General features: G+C 45.2%; 1 protein-coding gene; it reads left to right on the forward strand.

The window, feature by feature from the left end:
• The first annotated feature begins 2,042 nt into the window (after positions 1–2,042).
• GSTUM_00010913001 (uncharacterized protein) lies at positions 2,043–4,015 on the forward strand. XM_002841583.2 has 5 exons: positions 2,043–2,289; positions 2,360–2,405; positions 2,462–2,903; positions 2,957–3,203; positions 3,275–4,015. The coding sequence occupies exons 1-5, from the start codon at positions 2,177–2,179 to the stop codon at positions 3,357–3,359; spliced, it is 933 nt and encodes a 310-aa protein (XP_002841629.1). The 5' UTR covers positions 2,043–2,176; the 3' UTR covers positions 3,360–4,015.
• The last annotated feature ends 13,162 nt before the right edge of the window (positions 4,016–17,177 follow it).

Raw genomic sequence — 17,177 nt, forward strand, 5'->3', positions numbered from 1 at the left:
CCTGTATGACATTCGAGGGATGCTGGCACTTTTGTGTAGATCCGGATGGGTAGTCCTCTCCTCGCAACAGGCGGAAGGCGAGTCATGGTGCTCACGAGACTAGTTGTCAGCGACTCAGGAACACGTATCGTCTATTGATAAACCCGGGAGATGGGAGTCGGAAGGCTGCGCTCTCTTTTATCAACAGATGGTTGAGAAGTCAGGATAGGTTGGAACTCGGTCACGTGGGATATCCGATGATTGACAGCTGTCTCCTCGAGCACCACGACTTTTTAGCAAACTCTAACCTGCCGAACCGAGGGGCCACCAGTAAACAAGCGAATGCCTACTGGTATGATTATACCGATGTATTCGGTACCTTTACTTAATACAACACACCTGGCAATGACAAGTACCAGTTACAAGAGCTTGAGCTAAACCCATTGTACAAAATCGCAAAAGCTTTTGGGCCGTGGCCATTCAACGAGAAGCGCTCCACCACACCCGTGTTCGAAAGGTGCACGCCGGAAGGTGCTGTGAGGGAAGCGTCCGATAGTGTTACCGAATGGATAATGAGTATGATAGAAAAAAACAAGCGAAAGACAGTATAAAAGGGCAGGTATAATATCCAAAATCGTGTTATTCATCTTACCACCTACATCTGTAAATCTTCCGCTACATATAACCCGTGAGCGGATAGATCACCAAAACAAACCCCCAAGCTAGAAAAAAACAGATGCCGAGTGATTAACTATGATAACTTCCATCCCACCTCAATGCCCACTAACTTACCCCTCAAACATCTCATCACCATATAGCTGATGCCATCTCTACTGTAGCCACACGACCTCGCAATCCCCAAAGCATACATACGTACACCCCCACGTACACCTACTCCACACAAACAAACACAACCCTCCTCCCCTCCACCCTCCTTGTCATCCCCCATCCCCCCAACGAACCCCAAAAGATATCCCAAAGGCTCACCCGGCGATCACAAAACACAATCAAAATGAAGTGCTGCCTCTTCCTCTTCCCGCACAAACGCCGCATCAGCTCCGATTCCCCGGCCTACTCCGTGACCAACTACGCAAGTGACAATACCGAGGAGTACAGACGTCTTCAATTGGTCGCTGAAGTCCAACCTGCTTACGGGGTTGCTCAAGGAGGAGGGGAACGAGAGGGAAGTGATGGGGGTGATCTTAGTCCCCGGATGGGAGGGTTGAGTCTGAGTGGTGAGCAGCAGGGAGAAGAGGGTGAGACAGTCGTTAGGAAACCGGTTCCTGCGTTGGGTAGAGCTTCCCGAGAGTAGTTGGAGATTCATGAGGCTGTTTGGGTGAACGGGGATGAAAGTTGAGTCGGTGAAGTTTGCTATGCTTTGCTGGTGAGCGCTTGTGATGGGGCATCAGGAAGGAGACCGGAATGATGGGACGTTAAGAAAACAAACAGACCACTGTGAGACCAAATTTGGGAGGGGTACATGGCTTTCAGCTATCATTAACAGCAGAAATCAATGAAATATTTCTGCGCCTAAAGCTTGAAACCGAGTGATGAACTGTGAGTGATGAACCAAGCTAAAGCTCTGGGGAAATATATAATCTCGGACACCCGAAAGCCGTGGAATGAATCGATGAATCTAGTATCATATGATAACCCGATATCTATCATAGACCCGTAGGCTATACCAAGAACAATATTCAATGTTTTCAACCAGAGCCAGACCCAAGTGGTCAAGCCACTACCACACGCAGCTCATCAAAATATCGGGAGAAAAAACATCACCAACTTGAGTTCTACAAAAAGCCAGCCTCAAAGCCTAGGTGAATATCCTAATCAGCAATCAAGGCGCCGACCTAGAATAGCGGTATGATATGATACCAACCACCTTTTCTTCCTCCCTCGTCTCCTTCATTAGTAACAGCTTGCCAAGCATCCCATCTCCGGACCCGAACCCAACCGCCCGCGTTACCGAGGTTCGGCGATACAAGGATAAATAAATTATATTGAATCGAGGTTCGGCAATAGGCCCTTCCCACGTTCGCTGAACCTTATTTAAGCTTCACCGCAGACCAGCCAGGCTTAACCCAACTTAACCAACTCTACTCGTACAGCTACAACACCATACCACGTCTATCTAACGAACGAGGATACCCCCTCGAAAAACTGCCGATCCAGCAGCAAGTAAAAACAGTAGGTAATGTCATCATCGGCACAGTCTCGATTATTGCAGGTTGCGGGGCATGTTGGCGGCGGTGGCGGGGAGGGAGGATTACCTCCTGTGCCGATGGTCGCAGGGGATTCGGTTGGGCCGTGGGAATACCTCCCTGCTATCTATCTCTAACGAGAATTGAGAATGCAAGAAGCTGACGAGGGATTGCAGAAGGCTAACCGGCAAAGTCGCCATAGTTACCGGTTGTAATTCCGCCGTGGGTCCCCTTCTCCCCATAACTCTTCAATCACCACGACTAAACCCTCAAAAAAGATCGGCATTGGCCGCGCCACGGCCCTGCAATACGCACGCAACAACCTCAAAGCCCTCTTCATCTGCGACTTCTCGAATACCAACCTCCCAGCCCTAGAATCCGAACTGCGCGCCCTCGCGCCAAACACCAAAATCCACGCGCGCACCTTCGACGCCGCGGACGAAGCCTCGGTCGCCGCGGTGGTCCAGGAAGCATTAGACAAGTACGCCCGCCTGGACATATTCTTCGCGAACGCGGGTGTGCTCGGCGGTATGAAGCTCGTTGGCGACATCACGGCGGAGGAATTTATGGAGACCTTGAGGGTTAATACGCTGAGTGTATTCCTAGCAGTGAAGTATGCCGGGAAGGCAATGCAGGTTGTTGGCAAGGAAAAGAAGGTTCCTGGAGGATCGATTATTGCCACTGCTTCAACTGCCGGGGTTAGGTCTGGCGCCGGGACTAGTATTTATCCCTTCATTCTGCCGCACAGCGGGGGCTAATGGGAGATACGGCAGCCGACTACTCTGCTTCCAAAGCCGCAGTAATAAACGTGATGCAGACTTCAGCATTCCAACTGGCGGGCACGAACGTCCGCTGTAACGCTATATGTCCCGGTCTCACCGAGACCGGAATGACGAGTGGAGTCTGGGACGCGGCCAGGAAGCGCGGAACCGAGGGGAAGATCGGGCAGATAAATCCACTCAAACGGGGCGCTGTCAGTGATGAGATTGCGAGGGTTGCGTTGTTTTTGGGGAGCGACGAGTATGCACTGATTATAACTCCCTTCTGGGGTGAGGGAGAGAGGAAGGCTAATGGAGGTGGATGGATAACAGGAGCTCATACGTAAACGCCCAATTCTGGCTCGTAGACGGAGGACTGAGCGGTAGTCATCCCACTGCTCCGGGAAAGTTCTTTTAAATACCGGTAAAAGCTCGTCACCATCCGTCCACCACATTACACCTTAGCCTTAGCAGACAGCCGGGCAGCGCATTCATTCAGAATAATAACACCGGTATTATAATATCATAAACACAAACAAACAAATTCACCCGCCCCTCCCGCAATCACACTGGCTCACTCGAAAACGACCGCCCCCCAAAGCCAAGCTATAGCAACCATAACTTGGGCTTCGGTAAACCACACTAAAGTACCCCATACTCGAGTACTTGTATGGGAACACCCGAACCCCAAAATTAAATTTGTCAAGAAAAAGAAAATCAAATCAACCCAACCCAACCACACCCAAAAATCTTGAAACAGACCCCGAAGCCATCCAGCATCGTGAGAAGTCTTGCAAGCTGATTGGTGGAGACCTGTTCCCGGTACCTGGTGCCTAACATACGGTATTCTCTGTGCCGGGACTCTACTCGTAAGTATCAGATTTTTAGCGACGCCGGAATACTCCTTTGACAATAGTTTTTCTTTTCTTTTTCTTTTTCATTACTTTTTCCTAGGGGGTGCATTTCATCCCGTTTTTTTTTTGGAGGGGTGTGGTGATGGTACTGTACCTGTCTGTACTCGTACTCGTACTCGTAATTATTTACTTTATTAATTTGAATACCGTAGTAACTTAAGTTGGAGCGAGTTCTTCCCGCCTATTGCTTTCGAATTGGGATTGGAAATCGCGATTAACTTGTTGTTATTGAATGTTTACGAATACAGTACAGTACCCGAGTACTTGTGGGATATGCGAGGATTACTACCCGCACCATATATCGCTCGGCAGGGGAACAGTGGGTGTGATATGGTGGATTTGGACGAGCGATAGGTACGAGTATTCGGGGCAGGGGCGAAGTACGAGTAGAGTACTGAGTACAGGTATTGGGACAAGCTGTTGTCTGAGCGTAATTACGGTACTTTATTTGGGTACTCGAGTACCTCCATGAGCTTTTTAACTCAGATCCTACACACTGTAGGGATGTCGAGTGAGGAATTGGTGCCCCTTCTGGTAGGTTTGCGTGATTCCGCCACTGATTATTGAGGCCACTGATTCACTCCCACACAAAACCCCCTGCTCGTCCCGATATTCGAGTACGGTAATCGTACTTTACCCTTACCCCGAGCACCGGAACTCTACAATGCCGTACCGGTACTCTACGGGAGTTGGGTTATATTGTGAGCATTTGACGGACAGTTGTGCCGGCACGAGCACTGCCGTAGTTGTAAGCTTGATACGATAAAAGAGAACACAGTACGAGTACTCGGATGATAGCGATGGGGCAGACTTCCCTCCTCGTATCACTGTTTCCTTTGTTTTTCGCGGCACACAGCACTTTGTTGTACTTTGTACCTCCTGAGGTGACATGACTTCTCCATCCGCAATGTATCTATACTGTACCAATGCGGTACGGTACCCGAGTAGTATTCCCCTGACTGGTGAGCCGGCCTACCAATGCAGTCAACTATGGGCTCGAGTTAACTTAGCGGTGATTCACCAACACAGCTCGAGTGGGGAGGATTGCTTTTTGTGTGCCCCGGCGTACATACAAGAGTACCAGTACCGTACTCGAGTACCGGTAATAGGGTCCTGAGGTTTCGGTGCGGTAATGTGCAAGTTGACTTGATCTTCGCTGATGCGAGTTCAGTTGATACCGGTACTCGTACCGTGCCTGCACCAATACCGATACCCGACTCGAACACCAGTAAGGAGATTCGAAGCTCTCGGTACGCCGCAAAATGAGAACACAACATACCGCACAAATACAAGTGTACTGCTTTGAACGTTGCCTGTATATACTATCACCATGACAGGTGTATTAGCTTGCTTTTTTATACTTTGTGGGTGCTCTGATCTTGAGTAAAAATATGACAGTGGATGCCACGAACAGTAGGGTGAAAATTTTCAAAGAAACCTTGCACAACAACCCATGATCACCAGAATCATATTATCTGTCCGGCTTCTTTCTCTCCATTATAGGAATTAATTTTCCTCTCCTTCAGTGGTTTGTTTTCTCATCTCTAACCTTTTTTTATTCTTAGCAGCTAATCACATTTTTTTAGCATTGTCAAAATACCTTTGGCAGCTATCTCAAGGATGTCGGTTAACTGCTTTGCAACTTTGACCGTAACCAGATCTTGAACAATTTGTGTGCGATAGGATTTGCATGGCATTGTTGGAATTGCGGTACTCTGATCATAAAGTATGTCTTTCTCTCCAACTCAGAACTTGAGGCTCTTGTTACTCTACTTACCATCTCTATCTGGTTCTTTTTTTTCTTTCTTTTTCTACCTAGCATTACAGACTATGCAAAGTAAAGGTTAGTTTAGACAAGCGATCGGAGATCAAATGACTGTACTGCTCTACCTGGTCTGCTGCATACCTCCTCACCAAAAGGTTCACCATGTACCGTTTTTCACAAGAAATACACCTGTACCGAAACACCTGTACCTTCCACGTACCGAGAGCTTCGAACCTCCTTAGTGCCAGTGCCGTACAGTACTAGCAGTAGCACAAGTACAAGTAAAAACTCCTAGAATCCGCCCATCACCTTCAAAACCATTTAACTGTAATCTCCGAATTCAGGGACAAGCCCCCCCTCCCCCTTCCCCTCCGAGAAGGATTAGCCTTTTCCCGACGCAGCAAAAGATCAGCCCAATGAATACCGGTAATACAAGTAGGTTATGTCGGATCTCCTTAACTGGCTATTCGCGCAATTCCGTTAACCTGTCAATACAAATTCACTAAACCCATCATGGGAATGACGAGCTGACTGAGATCTCTTCTCCCTCCCCCCCTTTTTTTCCTGGGATCTTTTTTAAGGTACGGTTCGTTCCCGCGGGGTTTCAGCTTTGGTCGCGGTATGGCCGTTTTTACCGGTATTTGTCACCGGTGCTTTGGAGAATCACTGATTGTAGGGGTGGGTCTGTCCATTCTTGACGTGCATCGCGTACCGATACTGTACAAACTTGGGCAATTGCCCGCTCGCACCGAGACGTTGGCTTCGCTACGTTGAAACGAGTTGAACACTGCAATAGGGTGGGGTGGGAGGTGGTGAGCGATGGGATGGGATGGGATGGACAGGGGGGTTTTGGAGTCCGGGCGCTGGATACTGTCAGAGTGATCTTTTACGATGAGGGTCCGAAAGCGGTGCCCTGGATGCCTCTTTGGGGCCCGTTAGGATCCTTTTTTTAATCCTCCTGAGCAAACAACAAGTTCCTCCAGGGGCTGCGTACCAAGAGCCGGCGCAAAGCTGTCGCCCAGATTCCACAGATTTGCCATCTGGATGATTACTAGATCCATTTGTTTATCTCACGAAAAAAACTCCATAGACTATTTCTTGATTACAATACCGTACCATATCATCAAATTGAGTATTTCTGTGCAGACTATCCTGATTTATTCATTTTACTCAAGCAATCGCACTGCTCTGATTGATAGTGCAACGTGCAACTTTTTGATCTTGCTCTCCAGACTTGATGCCATTCTTGTTGAGGCGGTCTAAGTGTTCCTCACCATACAAGTACTTAGGATGTGCGCATAAGTCTGTGGAAGTCGGGTATGGTTGTGACAAATATTAATAACTTTTAAGAAAACCGAAGATCTGCTGCTGGATCAGAACCAGGAGGTTAATACTTACTTGTACCTACTACAAGTAGGACAAATAGGTTGCAGTCGCTACGTGTTCTGTGGATGGCGCAATATAAGGGTTATGGGTCAAGTCTTTGCACACACTAAATTTAGAAGCGTCGCTCAATACACGAGCCAGAAACCTTGCTACCCACACCCGGAGAATGTATCCACAAAACATACATCCATAATGTGACCCGGACTGACAGCATAGCTCTTGCCACGGCCGTGTGATACCAAGTAACAAAATTATGGCAAATATGTTACCCGATTCCATCACATTACCCCGAGCACATCCCCCCCTAACCCCCTACCCCCAGACCCTACTTACTAGGAGATTATAATACCCGCTTCACATAACCCGAGACCGCTACTCAAAAATCGAAACCGTCCGATGGGGGGGGAGAGGAGCGGGCGAGATGCTCCCTGCACATATCCGGTGACTCCACCGCCCCATTCCGATCCGTGCTCACCCACAGAGTCCCGCCCGTTTGACGAGTGATATCTCGTGAATGTGGATTTCTATTCGTTCCGATGCTCTCGAGACCGGAACTGACATTCGACATTCTTGCGCCAGGGTTTTTTTGCCCTTTCGGGGCGGTCGCTTGCTGGTCATTGTGGGTTGTAGAGAGTTCAATGGAGGTGTGTGTTAAGTCTGTTGGTTAAGCTCTGCATGCAGAAAGGAAAAATGTGGGATAAAATTTCGGGTGGTGGGGTTACCCTGCTAGCCGGTCACATGATTTACAAAATTGACTCACCCCGAAAGGTGTGGCTTGGCAATACCTATTATCAATATCCTATCCGACAAGGCAGTGTCCTTCTCTCGGAATATTGGTGCCTGGAGCCTCCATAAACTATATTTCGCACAGATCCCCCTTACCAGTTCTCACAAAAAAACAAAATAAACTCCCGAGTGACGCAACATGATCACCCAATGAGCGACATGAATCTCTAAAGTACAACCCACCAACGAACTCCCGCTATCCCCTGACCATCCCGAACATTGAAAGTCTAGCCGAATGTAAACTTAAAAATGTACAAAAATCAAACCAAATGCAACAAGAGGCAAACTTCTGATTCCACAAAGGATATAGCGGCAAGAGAAAGGTAGGAGTTGGTAACAATGGGTGTAATAGTGAACGAGCGCACAGTATCAAGTGATATAGACTACCTTGCGAAGAGGTAAGAGTTGATACTCCCTTTCCCAGTCCCGGGTCCCGCGCTTTTCTTTTTACCCTTTGGCGTAGGCTTGGGCTTTGGCTTGGGCTTTGGTGCAGGCTCCTCTTCCGAAAAGGATTCATATGCAGGCTCAAGCTTTGTGACTGTAAAGAAATGTCAGTCTGTGTGGGGGAGCGGGTAATAGGACAAATGCTCACCAAGATACCCATCCTCATCCTTAACCTGTACCTTTTTATTGACCTTTCTCCTCCCACGTCTTCTACCGCCTTTGGTGACAGCGCTCACAACACTACCGGTAGGGAGTTCGACAGGCTCATCTTCTGGCGACTTTTGAACTTCTGGAACTTGTTCTTCCAACTCTTCTTCCTCCTCATCGCTCACATATTCCCTTACTCTCCTTTTAGGCTTAGCTTTGATATCTGACAACTGTTAGCACCCGGAAAACAATCAAGTGTGTAAGCACAAAACATTCCTTCATCATCACTCATCTCTATCATTTTAGTAAGTTCATCATCCCTCTCCCTTCTCTTTTTGACATCTTCAGCGGTATCTCTAAGGAGAGTAGGTTCAAAATCTTAGTCTTCCTCGCTACCAAGTTCTATTTTAACCGAGACTGAAATCACAAATGAGTATCCATCATGGTAATCGTAAGATGTGAGTATAACCAACCTTCTTCAGTTTTAGGACTATGCGTAGTTGAAGAAAGATTGGATTCCGCCTTCTTATTAGCAGCATTGCCCCATGAAGTGAACAGATTAGAAGATCCCTGTTTCATCAGTGCAGCTTATGTTGCCGATTGAGAATGCTTCATCTGAGTAGAAGTGGGCTTATTCTCTACCTTGGTCTCAGGTTCACGTTTCGCCTTAATCTTTGTATCCGTTTGACTTGGCACAACTCTTTCCTTTGTCTCAGCCTTCTCACTCGCCTTCGACACGGCCGCGGTAGCCACAGCATGCGGTATGGCTGGTGGCTTGTTCGGCCTCGGGGCTTTCTGTCACTCGGTTAGCACAAATTCAGCGCCAGTAATAAGGAGAAGGGACCCACAATCGCGGCACGATTAACTATCATGCCCTAGATGCTTCCCGCAGCATGTTCATCCTCGTAAATGAATTCCGCGTGAACCCTCTCCGAGCAAGCCGACAACACACTCAAATCCTTAATCCTGCTCGGTCTAAGACTATGAATATGAACTGTCTTGATGTTTTCGATTTCCGCTTTAACTTCTGAAACCCCCCCACATTAGCCACCCATCCACTCCCCCAAACCATCTTCGAGAAAAACAAGATGAAAAAATAGGAGAAAACAAACCTTCAAGTCTCTCCTCACCAATCAATTTGACAACCTTCTGATACTTAAACCCCTCCTTCTGTGGAATATGGGATAGTACGGTGCGGTGCTGTACACCTACTGAACAAATCTGAGCCAGTACGGATCCTGCGGGACATTGGGTTAAATATACTAGTCGAGTGGATCGAATGATTCATGGACAGCCCTTCGCGTGCGCTTCTTGGACAATACATCTGATTGTGCCAAGATAGAATTCCCGAGGACATCCCGCTCAGAGAGAAATATGAGTAACAGAATTGGGAAGTGAGTAACCTTTCAATTCAGCTGGACAAACTGATGGAACAGCATAACCTGGTGTAAAGGGTGAAGGACCCAGCCAAGAGGGTTCAGAGGCTCTGTATATGAAAACAAACTATCGGATTTCACCAGTGATAATGTGTTTATGGAAACAAGAAACTGATTCTCTGCCTCAAGATTAGATTTGTGGAGATAAGGCATGTCGCTGTTATCCTTATCGCCTTTGCCCATGCATCCTGCCTGTAGGGGTTAAGGTTATTGGAGAGCTGCAGCAGTCGCTACCTGGTAACATGTCCTGCAGTGAGATCTATATAAACCACGCAAGCACTGTCAACCTTTTTTCCCATTACTTCAACCGCTAGAGCGACCCCACCTCACCATGGCTGCACAAATCCTCGCACAAATCCACAAGGCGTTTGAAACTCGCACCTGTGAGTTTCTTACATTCTCAAAGCTTGATCCAACCGTGTCCACTGAAATTCTCTATAACCTTCTCCATCAGAAAGATCTCAGTGCTCTTGGCTTGAGGTGAGTACAAGTTCCAGGGGTAAAGGTTTCGTACAGAGCAGGTTTTATTTTGCAGGTTAACCTAAATTAACTGTTCTGATACTTTATCCCTATGCCTTGTATATGCCCAGGATGAGGAAGAATATACTAACTATTACCAGAATTCACTTTATTGCCCCCGACAGGTACCTCCGTATTGTCATGCCAAGTCGCCTGCATGAAATTGCAGTGGGCTGGATGAGAACTGAGTTTGGCTTGTGGATGTTATACAGCCTCCTTACGCCAATCGCTTTCATCTCGCTAACTGATGTTATGATTAGTATGTCTCTTTGTTCTGCTGTACAGAACCTCCCCAGTCAATACTAATAATTGAATAGCATACGATACCTTTGTTGCTGAGTTCGCAGGCTCAAACAAGACACCAGACCTTTGTTATAGCCCCCGCGTTAATGATGTACCAACTGAGTTTCCAACTATTGTCCTGGAAGCGGGGTGGAGTGAGTTACAGGTCCAGTTAGAACGTGACTGCAAATTGTGGTTCCAGGGTTCAGCTGGGGCTGTGAAGGTCATTCTATTATTTAAATTATTTGCAGCAAATATAAACAATGAAATCAAGGCCACTTTAACCGTCTGCCGAGTTGTGGATGATGAACTTGTCATAGATCCATATGCATGCTCTTTCCTTCCCTACTATATCTTTATCTTTCTTTCATCCTACTAATCAACTCTCTCATCTTGTAGGAAATATTTCCCCCCCTCCCCGAGTCTATTCAAGATCCGTTTATCACAGTAGAAGAGCTTTTTGGGGGGAGATATCCCATTGACCTAAACCTCCTGACTCTTTTTCCATTGTCTCTGGTGCGGCTCCGCCATTTAGCTGGAGCAGAGATCTACAAACAGGGATATATTCCTGTGGGCTACTAGTACACTTAAACCTCTAGTTATTGGCACTGAATTTTTGCTAACCAAGTGATAGAAAACCCCAAGGCCAAAGGATAAAAAGAAAAGCGCAGACCTGGAACTGGGCAAGGGAGCAATAAGTCTTACTTTTTCAAAAAGTAATTTAGCATATTTTTCTACTTGGTTTCCCGGGGGTGCTTACTCTTCTTCAAGGGCTTCGTCAGAGCTCTTAACACTTTCATTGGATCATGATGGGGTGAGGCTACTAAGTGAGATATAATCTTCCTCCATTTTGAAATCCAGCCTGCATTGGGTGTTTTTCTTTTCGCCAATAAGCTGTGGCCTCTGTGGATGTCAACATCTTCATATATTCCTGGAATTGTGAGGCCGGTCAACATTGGAGGACTTCCCTGTAGGAACCTGGAAGCAGTCTTTGTTAGGAATACCAAAACCCGATACCTAGGAACCACCCTAAGTAGGGTAACCCCACTTGGAATCGGAATCTCTGGTCTCCAACACCCCCCCTCCGGCTCCCTTATGGGGCCCGCACGTCATTATATATATCAATCTCAGTTGCGTCCTGTGACTATATTACTACAGAATTGAAGGTATTAGAATAACACCATATATGTCGTCGCCATCCGTCCGACTGGATCCTGTTCACCGGATATATAAGAGGGGACCTTCGGCTAGGTCTGAGAAGTGGAATGGAGTGATTCCGTCAACCACTTAGAGACTTACTTGGCTTCAAAGACATGACACCTTTGATATGAGCTGTAAGTAACGGGACGATTTCGCATAAAGAGATGATATCAAATGGTAATGGATCTCTACTAGAGACCAATACAATTACATCCACCAGAAGAGTCTAGAACTTCAAAAGACACTACCAAAGAAGCCAACGAACTTCATGGAGTGTTGCAACTGGGTTTCGAAACATGTCGTAACCATGGAGTGATTCTCAATTCTACAATGGTTACTGAAACCTACTACCTAGAGAGCAACCAAGAGTTGCCGACCGAGGGATTAATTACCAATCTGGTGGAATAGCTTCCTGTGAGTTAATAGGAAGTCTTCCAGAGAAAATCTATCGGTTGAGTATGGAGTTACAAAGGATCGGAGTTAGACAACCTATGATGGTTGTAATGACGACCACCTTTGCAGATATAGCCGCGGATAAAACTGATCATTTTATCAATGGCAAAGACAATTGGAGCCAACTCAGTTCGACTTAAGAACTAGGCCATAAGTCTAAAGATCCTGCTAATCGAGATATTACTATTGGGGACATTACGTTTCCTAAGAAGAAATATTGTAATTACCGAAGAGGTTGTGATGGTTTTCACAGCCCACAGGTGTTTGCACCTTGGAAGAAAACTTGATGTTGCGAATTACGATTGAAGAAGTACATAGTTGTATGATAAATAAATGTAGTCCGTGAATACTCAGACATGGAATATAAATATTGAAGTGTCTCTCAAGCTTTAGACATCATCAAGCAACGGAGAAGAGACCTTGACAATATAATATTGTTTTTACGATTCTACTCTACTTTACCTATTTTACTTCACTCCTAGTAGTCATAAACGAAGCGAGCTCAGTCCGAGCCTTCCTAGACAATCTCCGTCTACAGAAACAAATCTCGATTGGCCTAGACAATCTTGAAGTCTATCAAATTGTCTCCGTCTAACAGTCTTGGCAACTTCTTGTTTTAAAACTGTCTTCTAAGCTATGGTATGGTATAGATCTGAACCAAGGGGGGAGGATGAGAACTTTCTGTGCTATACTGAATTTGAAGCAGCTTGTTAGTTGTGATAATGCACATGATTGAGTTTTTTCCAAATTGATTTCTCCTCCATTCTTTATCATTTTGTTAAGCTTTGAAAGATCTTGATACCAGGTGTTACTACTGTAATAAGATCTTGTTCTAAATCATTTTCTAATGTGGTAAATCCTCAATGACTGTCCGCTCAGAAAAGCACATGGAGAAATGGCCTTAGATATTTCTCTCTATCATTTCTTCCTTAAAAGCTCCAGTACAAACCGCATAAGACCCACTATTAACCTCGGTTTTCATTTTGTAAATAACAAATTTCCCCCCTTGATATTATTATAATACATATACTCGTACCCACTTGGTTTAAAGCCATGCATATATTATGAAACATATTCCATCCACCCACCACAGCTCGAAGGTCTCTGTAACTCTGTTAGCAATGATCCGTTGGCATGCAGACATGGCTGTATTACCCTTATTTCCATTCCACCTCATATCCCTTCCATCAGACTTGCTCCCATGATTCCTTGAGTCTGCAGTTAGCTATTGCCAACTCCAGCTAGCAATACTACACATACTGTGAGATCACAACAAATAGCTAAGTCCTAGGCGGAAATCCCATGCTATAGGCCTAGGTGAACAAGTCTATTTTTGGCTAGGTCAACAAAGAGTTGGTTTTTCACCTTTTCCTTATTGATTATACCCTCATTATGGTCAAGCCCAAATTTCTTTTGTAGCTGTCTCGCTTTGGAGCGCACTCCATCATGTGTACGAGATAGTCCTTCTCTTGGAGCGTTGAGGGTGAGCAGCCTAGCAATCCCCTCATGTGGTGTCCTGTGTGACAAATAAAAGTATAAATAAGCAATCTCAATGGGGGTCCATTTTCGACTCAGCATGTTTAGATGTACGGGGAACAATAGCGGACACGAGTTCAATTTATGTTTCCAGAATGAGGAGACCAAGCCCCTCAGATACATGAACTCCTCCAGTTGTGAGCGGTGCACTACACTAGATCTGAAAAGGTTGAAGTAAGGCCATATAAAAAGTCAAAGTGTTGTATACGTCCTGATATAAAACAGCTCCTGGAACCTAGGAAATGGGCAACAATGAGGTCCAAAAGCTACACTCAGTAAGAGGTTGCCGTTCTTCTCTTCCTCCTTGAGAAATACGGTGAGAAAAACTGGAGAATCATCCAAAAAGAATTCAACAATGATCTTAGAACAAAGACTCATCGGTCACAAGATAGTCTGTGAGTCAAGTACTACTCTGAGAAGCGAAAGGTAAGTACCCACAACTTGCTTGGGATGTATACTATGGCTGACTGGGAGAGCAGGCAAATAACGAGGAGGTGAGGGCCGCGGAGGACTGCAATGACCTTGTAGATATTGTGGTGAATGGGTGAGGAGACAAACTAGGGGAACAGCTTTGGCCTTCTCTAGCGATAGCGCAGAATAAGAGCAAGGAGCTATGTCAGGAGCTTTGAACAGGGGTTTTTTTTTTTGTTATTGCAGTGGGCTAAATTTAAAAAATGATAAACTAGAAAGGATTCCAATAGCTGACACCAATTTTATCATGGCTTGATGAAGGTTGAGAGGGTGGAAGAGGCTTGGGGCTGGGTCTCTAACAAGTCAAATAACACTCAAATCAAGTGGTATGGGATTAGTGAGGGTAGGAATGGTAAGGGAAATGGAGGGGTTGTTTTGCACAAGTCGTGAGATGTATTAGCTTTACAGAGAATGTGGAAGGTGGATGCTTAATTCAAATACCGATGATATTCTCATCACATGAATTGTCTGATGATTGTGATGGGGTGTGGTTTATCAACTCTTAGTGCCTATTCAGATATTTAATGTGGACTTATGCTCTGCACACCGATAGGGATTCGGCAATGAACAAGGAGTTGGAGTACCTATGAGAGAGCAGAATCGATGTTGAAGTCAAGCGGGATTTGCGCTTTGTGAAAATAAACACCCCTTTCGATCTGCGTGTCTGATTGTACTTTGTGAAAATTAATAATATTAGTATTCCAAGTTTCTATTCCTGGAATAGCTTATGCATTCACCTTTTCCGTAGTTACACATTAGATGGGAGCTTTGTGAAAAAGAAGCGCGCCCATTTTCCAGTATGAGAGATCATTTCACGTGCACTTCAGAACTGCAGGGATCAGGAGGCGAGTCTTGGCAGGGGACATGACGCAACCTGGGCAGGTGACTGACGAACTGTCTGAACATTTGGAGTGCATGAAGCCTCAACCGTCCCACTTATCCTTGCCAGGAGTACAGTACTTCCGCCAGCTGATATTTCTTTTGAATAAAAATTGAACAAACTGCTAAAATTCCTAGGTTGAAGCTGTCTTTTTAATCTAGAATGAAACTCACATCTATCGGAGCCAGTACAAGTATCAGAAGATTGCCTGGGCAGTAAATGACGTGGCTGGAAAACTAATATTGAAGAACAAAAAATGCACAAAACTATCCCAGCCTGCGAAGTGCATACCGCAAAGAAGCAGAACAAATAGAAAGAGTGGTTGCTAATCAGATCGGATACCTATAGTTACATATCAAAAATAACTGAACGCTCCTTGGTAGTAACAGGTGTATACTTCTCCTATTGCTATCAACTAGCGTTCAGTTATTTTTGATTCCTAACTATATATTCCCATAATTCCCGTGATTTCCGTATTCTGATTCTAATAGAGTTTACAACAGTAGCATACTACCGTGGGGTCGGGTTCGGGGATCCCAAGGCACTAGCCGGTGGGGTATTGGTCTTCTGGACAGCATTATGGATACTAAAGCTCCATGGAATCATCTGCACAATGTAGGAATCTAGAACAACAAGCGCCTTAGGGAATTGTTAGTTTCTATGGGACTCTATATGCAGGGGAAAGCTGTACCTGGTGATTTATTCTAGGTCTCCTTTTAGCTGCTTCAACTACTCAGCGAGCTCCCTAGAAGACTATGTTAACCTTACTAAAGATAGTGAAATTGGAATATAGCTTACTGCTTTATGAGCCTATGAGATCCTGATACACTAACTTCCGAGGTGCAATTGGGCTGCCTAGAATTTTCTTCATCTCTATATCCATTTAGTACATTCCTCAAGTACAGATTTGGCATTACCTTACCCTGTCTATTCTGACATCTCAGCATTATCGTCCTCTTCCACTTTGCAGATAGTTCCATCTGAACTCATTCCCAGGTCCCAGGACGCACAGAGGGATTCTACATCTATGGGTTCAGATAGCAGTTCCAAGAAGTCTTGAAGTAGAGGGAGTGAGTTTGGATCGATATTGCATTACTCTGGAAGTGTATTGGTATTAGTATCGCATGACTCTGGGAGTGTATCGATATTGAAATCGCATAACTCTGGAAGTGTATCAATATCGAAATGGTATAACTTTGGGAGTGTATCAATATTGAAATCGCATAACTCTGGAAGTGTATCAATATTGAAATCGAATAACTCTAGGAGTGTATCGATATTGAAATCATATAACTCAATATCGCATAACTCTGGGAGTGTATTAATATTGAAATCGTATAACTCTGGAAGTATATCAATATTGAAATCGCATAACTCTGGGAGTTCGAGAAAGTCTGGGAGTGTACCGATGTCCTAGGCCAGCCCAGGCAGGTCATATTTGCGTCGGTGCCACGTGAGGAGCTGTTCGAGATACTGTTGGTAGTTGGTAGATCCATTGTGTTTTGATCTTCATTAGTTGGAATACCTCCTACCTTTATATCATTTGGGGTACACCTCTGACACTTTGTTATTTCTTACCTGACATAACATCTATGGGACACCATCACCATACCCAGAGGTGGGCATACACTAAGCAAACACTTATTTCATCCTTGGCACGCTTATTATGAATTGTTGGCCTTTGAGTTCACCGTACCGCCAAAATATGGTATGTGTATCGCTATTCTCTCCTCTTCTTTGCTTTTCTAGGCTTGATCTACTCACCAAGGGAAAATATATCAATCCAAATATAAACACCTTTTCCGGATTGGAGCTTTGTGAAAATTCATTCTACACTAAGTCTATAAGACTTTCTAATATTATCAAATCCTAAGTTTAAGACTCAATACCAAGATCATAGACCGTTTTCACAGTGTCTATATTCTCTATAAAGTTGGGAATTCTTTCAGGCACCACTGCTCTCTCACAAGAAATACCACTCTCTTACTTGACTATCAATCTTACTTGATTACCCCAC

This window comes from Tuber melanosporum (genome assembly GCF_000151645.1).
Source record: "Tuber melanosporum whole genome shotgun sequence assembly, scaffold_77, strain Mel28".
Lineage (NCBI taxonomy): Eukaryota > Fungi > Ascomycota > Pezizomycetes > Pezizales > Tuberaceae > Tuber > Tuber melanosporum.

Coding starts and splice junctions, on each gene's coding strand:
- GSTUM_00010913001 (XM_002841583.2), top strand. CDS start 2,177: ATGTCATCATCGGCACAGTCTCGATTATTGCAGGTTGCGGGGCATGTT. Junction 2,406..2,461: donor TTACCGGTTGTAATTCCGCC/GTGGGTCCCCTT, acceptor CCCTCAAAAAAG/ATCGGCATTGGCCGCGCCAC. Junction 2,904..2,956: donor TAGGTCTGGCGCCGGGACTA/GTATTTATCCCT, acceptor GAGATACGGCAG/CCGACTACTCTGCTTCCAAA.